This window comes from Vitis vinifera, chromosome 13 (assembly GCF_030704535.1).
Source record: "Vitis vinifera cultivar Pinot Noir 40024 chromosome 13, ASM3070453v1".
Taxonomy (NCBI): Eukaryota; Viridiplantae; Streptophyta; class Magnoliopsida; order Vitales; family Vitaceae; genus Vitis; species Vitis vinifera.
This window is the reverse complement of record NC_081817.1, coordinates 5,927,338-5,933,146: the sequence shown is the minus strand read 5'-3', so window position 1 is coordinate 5,933,146 and position 5,809 is coordinate 5,927,338. Positions and strand designations below refer to the sequence as shown.

Below are 5,809 nucleotides of genomic sequence, written 5' to 3'. Positions count from 1 at the left end.
GGAGTCATATTCATATTCCATGCCCTCTTTATCTCTCTCATAAAAAATAAATAAATAAAAAAATAAAAAATAAAATAAAGAATCTGCAGCATAAAATGATCTTTCAAGTACCAATATGATGGACCCATAATTAAAATATAGAGCATAATCACGTGGAGCCATTGGCTTTACTTTTTCACAATTTTCTTGGGTTGCTTCATTGATAAGTTTAGAAATTATTGAGTCATTTTTGTTAAAATCAACCCATATTTTTCTACTTTCTAAATTGGATTAAATTTAGTTATTAAAAATAAATGTTAAATTATGATAATGAAAGAGGAGGTCCAGCTCATCCTCCACCGTGTAATCTAAACCTTCCCAACTAATAAAAAATAATTAACCAATTCCAACACCCATCTCTGCCCTGCCATGTGGAGCTTCCAACGGTCAAGTCTTGGTTTTGTAATAATGAATTGAGAGTATGGGTATAGGAGTCATTTAATCATAGTAATCCCATGAATACTAAGTTGTTGTTCTTTTGAAGTATCAAACAGCGTGTGTCTGTTTTTGGCGGTTCCTTCGACAGTCTCTTCTATTCATTTGGTTTCCCATTAAAACTTTCTCCAGTTTTCTTAGATTTTCTCGCCAACCTACCCCAGATACATACATAATTTTCTCTTGTATATTTCTTATTCGTCCGACAATGCTTTTGCATTCCATCCACTTCATCTGTTCTTGACTTCCGCGTCTGTTTTATCAATTCGTGGGTATTTGGAGTGGACGAGAATGGGATTTCTGAGCAGTTTATTGGATATTGTTGGTTTTGGAATTGGAATCCCATTTGGGCTTTTGGTGGGGTTTTTCCTTTTTGTTTATTCCCAGCCCAAGGATGTACAGGTACCGTCTCCTTCAAGCTTTATCATCAATTTCATATTTTCCCGAGAAAATTTTCTGCTTTAACTTGATCTGATTTTACTGCTTTCTTTGTGATAGTTTGTGTGTTTGATTGCTTATTGATCCTTTGTCAGCATTCTTTGTTAGCGTCCTTTGTTATGGGTTTGGATTTCTTCTATTGTGATTGTAATGTTATTCTATTCAAGATGGAGAAGTCTGAAGAATTCTTTAAGAAGAGGAGATTTCGGAGTAGTTGAAGGAGTAGATATATTAGGGTGTAATGAGAATTTTCTTTCCGGGCAAGATTTTCTGGGTTTGAGATTTTTTTGGAGTGTTCCCTGATTTATGGGGAGAAAATCGGAAATATATAAGCATTTATATCCCTAATAAGTGTAGTTGATTTTATTGTATAGCATCAAATGATTTATTCAATCACAATCATATATTTTGTAATGTTTTTCTATGTATCAATTATTCCGTACACTTTCTTTGAATTAGTTAGGTTAAAATTTCAGATTTAATCTACATAAAAAGACCTTCTGATGGAAATGTGTACATCATACTTCGATAATCTGAAATTTTCATGTCATATGAATCAATTTTTTTTTTTTTTTTTTTCTGTAATCCATCCACCCCCACAGGACCCAGATGTCAGGCCACTCTCTGAGCTTGATTCAAGCACTCTGATGGATCTTCTCCCTGAACTTCCATTCTGGGTGAAAAATCCCAACTACGATCGAGTAAGTATCGCTTTTTGATCTTACATATAATCATAATCATGATTTTGGTTGTCTTTCTTATACGTTTGTGTTTATGCAGGTAGACTGGTTAAACAAGTTTATCTTGAATATGTGGCCTTACCTTGATAAGGTGATTCTATAGCTCAACAGGTTTCAATCCTTTAAAAATTGAAATATTGAGCTTCAGGCTGTTTCAATGTACAGGCAATTTGTGACACAATTAGAAGCATGGCACAGCCCATATTTGCTGAATACATTGGGATGTATCAGATTGAAGCAATTGAGTTTGAGAAGCTGAGTCTTGGAACCCTTCCTCCTATACTTCATGGTGAGTATGCTCTGGGTTCATCTACTTGTTGACTGAATAGTTTTTTTGAGTCCAGAAAGTTTCATTGGGTTAGTTTCGTGTCTAGCATGCTCAAGCAGACAACAAAGAAATGAATATTTGGTCTCAATTTCCAACATAATAGTAGAGATTATGTTTGATTTCTCAGTGAGGCTGCTTTAGTTTGTTTGATTTTTCAGTTTGGTTTCCTTTACAAATTGGCAGGTATTAAGGTGTATGAGACTAATGAGAAGGAATTAGCCATGGAACCAGCGATCAAATGGGCTGGCAATCCCAACATAATTTTGGTGCTAAAATGGTTGCCTTTCCGAATTACAATTCAGGTCAGAAGAGCCTAAACACAATCCTTAACAGCAGAATGTGTGTTTTTAGCTCGTATAAATAGAGAATGTATCTCTCTTTTCTGCCGGAAGATTGATTATGCTTGTTCTCAGTTAGTGGATTTACAAATATTTGCTGCACCGCGGATAACTTTGAAACCTCTTGTGCCTACCTTTCCATGTTTTGCAAGCCTAGTGCTATCTTTGATGGAGAAGGTAAGCAGAAACTTTGTTCCCTTTCTGGGTGAATGGACTTACAACAATTTTTTTTTTTTTTTTTCCATTCTTTTTGTTTACTTGCAGCCACATGTAGACTTTGGGTTGAAGATACTGGGAGGGGACATCATGTCCATACCTGGCCTTTATCGGTTTGTTCAGGTGCTGCATTGATAAACTTTATTGGGAAATTAGGATGTTGAAACTCAGTTTATATGTGATAATCCCACATCAGATAGAGGAAAAAGATCCAAGCACTGTATATATATATATGGGCCCCTCTTAACCTTGTAAATGCATTTTAAAGCCGTGAAGGCCCCTTTGGATCCAAAATGGATAATATCTACACAGTTGGGAATATGTCATTACATTACATTGACTAACGATTGTGGGAACTTTCAGGAAACCATCAAAAGAGAAGTGGCAAAGCTCTATCTATGGCCTCAAACTCTTGAAATACCCATTCTTGATGCTGCAACGTAAGCTCATACGAGATATGTAATACAACCTATCTTGATTTCTAAGTGAGCTACTTTTTTGAAAGTTTCCTGGTTTCGTAGTTTTCTTGTTATGTAAGTGCATGCTTTTAAATCTAAATGCAGGATGATTTTCTCAAAAGGTTGGGTAGTCGCCTTAGTTATGTAACCTTAGTTAGAATGCTTCAGTCTGTTTGTTTTGAATGAGATTTATCAGAACATGAAAATTAGGCTGTTAAACTATTTGAGTCTAATACTTCTCATTGGGTGTTTATGAATCTAATCTATTTTCTGTTGATAGAGGTGCCATTAAGAAGCCTGTGGGAATACTACATGTGAAGGTTGTTCGAGCACTCAAACTATTGAAGATGGACTTCTTGGGTGCATCCGATCCTTACGTTAAGCTCAGCCTTAGTGGAGAAAGGCTTCCAGCAAAGAAAACTACTGTCAAGAGGAAGAACTTGAACCCTGAGTGGAATGAGAAGTTTAAGCTCATAGTAAGGGATCCCCAAGCTCAAGTTCTTCAGCTCTATGTTTATGACTGGGACAAGGTTATCTCCTGTTTCTTCATTTTTTATTGCTTCATATAAAGGATTTCCAAAATTATCAATGAAGTCAATGAGAAAAAGGTCATCTGTGCTTTCAAATCGGTGTTGCTGGTGATAATCACCATTTTCAGCCTTAAGGTAGGACCAAACCTTTGAATGGGCACAAGATTAGAATTTTCTTTTAAGATCATCATTGTTGAAGTGATTCATAGAAAAAGGCAGAGAGCACACCTGCATTTTCAGACAAGCTCGAGCCATAGAAGTAATTCCGATTTACAGTTCCTTCCCTATAGCTAGACTTCACCCCAAGCTAAAGAGAGGTTATTCTGTTGGCTTTTAATTTGGGAAAGAAAATTGAATTCCCCTTTTTGGCTCTTATTCACAGGTGGGGGCACATGACAAGTTGGGAATGCAATTAGTTCCTCTGAAACTGTTAACACCCCATGAGACACAGGAATTTACACTGGATTTGTTCAAGAACACAAATCTTAGCGATCCACAACAGAAGCAAAGAGGTAAAATTGTGGTGGAGCTGACCTTTGATCCTTTTAAAGAAGACCATGAGTGTTACAGTGGGCCTTTGGATGGATATGGAAGGAAGGAAAGCAGAATATCAAGGGCATCAGACGATGACACCCCAAGCGGAGCAGGTTTACTTTTGGTCACAATCCAAGGAGCTGAGGATGTAGAGGGCCAGCGCCACAATAACCCTTATGCTGTAATCCTTTTCAGAGGAGAAAAGAAGAAAACAAAGGTGGCAAAATATATTATCAGCATGTTTTTGTTTTAGACTTCCAGTTTATTTACCCTGATTTTTGTACACCTTCAGATGATGAAGAAGACTCGTGACCCGCAATGGAATGAAGAATTCCAATTCATGCTTGAAGAGCCTCCTCTGAGCGAGAAGATCCATATTCAAGTAATAAGCCAGCGATCAGGAATCGGTTTTAGGTCAAAGGTATTGTCATCATATTTCTAAATCTTTAATTCTACTTCCCCCTCCCTCCATTAAGCTTTAGCTGTGGAAGTACTGTCTTCTTGTAGGAGTCAATGGGGCATGTGGACATTGATCTTACAGACGTTGTGCATAATGGGCGCATCAACCACAAATATCATCTCATCAATTCTAAGAATGGACAAATACACCTTGAGATAAAATGGAAGATGATCTGAGAATTGGAACCAGCACACAATGAAATCTCCTTTAGCTTCTATCAGCTCATCAATACAGCTTTTCTACCTCCATACATAGAATGCTGAAGATTAATACAACCAAGAAATTTACGAGGAAAATGATGTATACCCAACTTCATAATATTTTTTAAAAGAAGGGAAGAATCCAAGTATCATAAGTTTAAGTTGATGGACATTCATTTTTTTATCTTCTTGAAAACGTTTTGCAACTTGTTTTACTGTCTTCATCTTTCAAAGGATTATGGATAAAGAAATAGGAGTATAGCAGCTTGTATAGAAGAATCTTATATATATTGATGGTCTTGTATCTGTGGAATGAAGAAACAAATTTTATGTTGGAACTCACACGACTGGCAATTGATAATATTTTTACTAAAATAATACTTTATTGCATTCTACTATTCAACATAATAATAAACTAATCATACTTGCACTAGGACTCCAATTTCTATAAGACCAAAAGTTTTAATTAACATAAGAAACTTAAATAAATAACAATTCCTAATGTTTCTCAAATTTCTAAAATTCTTTTAATTTGACTTTAAGTTGGATTATAATTTCAACAGTCTCCTTTAAGTCGAGTTGTAAAGTCAATCACACCAAACATCATATTCAACTTCTCGAACACATCCGTCTTTAATGACTTTGTAAAAATATCTACAACTTGATCTTCTAATCTACAAAACTCAAGTTCGATCTCTTCATTTTTCACAAATTCCCTAATATGATAAAATTTGATGTTTATGTGTTTGCTTTTACCATAAAATATTGGATTCTTTGTCAATGTAATAACAGATTTATTATCATACAAAATCTTTGTAAGATCCTTTTGTTCATACTTCAATTCACTAAGCATCTTGTGAAGCCAAATTGTTTGACATGCTGCAGAAGTCACTATCATGTATTTAACTTCTATAGTTGATAATGCTACAAGTTATTGTTGGTACTCCTTGTCCCTAAATCTCATAAGGTGCATGTAAACCATCTTAGGTTTCTCTAAATCTATCGTAATAAAAACATATGGCTATAAAAACTATATTAGAATAAAAATTTAGAGAAACAATGCTCATACCTAGATTTAGATGTTTCCAGATCT

General features: G+C 35.3%; 1 protein-coding gene across 2 annotated transcripts; it reads left to right on the top strand.

Moving 5' to 3' along the window:
• The first annotated feature begins 484 nt into the window (after nucleotides 1-484).
• LOC100258229 (synaptotagmin-3) lies at nucleotides 485-5,058 on the top strand. 2 transcript variants are annotated; one of them, XM_002272961.4, is made up of 12 exons: nucleotides 485-876; nucleotides 1,515-1,613; nucleotides 1,693-1,743; nucleotides 1,818-1,941; nucleotides 2,164-2,282; nucleotides 2,394-2,495; nucleotides 2,583-2,657; nucleotides 2,898-2,974; nucleotides 3,273-3,522; nucleotides 3,905-4,273; nucleotides 4,349-4,477; nucleotides 4,564-5,058. In XM_002272961.4, exons 1-12 carry the CDS (start codon nucleotides 766-768, stop codon nucleotides 4,690-4,692), a joined length of 1,635 nt encoding a protein of 544 aa, XP_002272997.1. In that variant the 5' UTR covers nucleotides 485-765; the 3' UTR covers nucleotides 4,693-5,058. The 2 variants fall into 2 exon arrangements, with proteins under 2 accessions (XP_002272997.1, XP_010658397.1); XM_010660095.3 differs by lacking the exon at nucleotides 2,394-2,495 and having other exon boundaries at nucleotides 525-876.
• The last annotated feature ends 751 nt before the right edge of the window (nucleotides 5,059-5,809 follow it).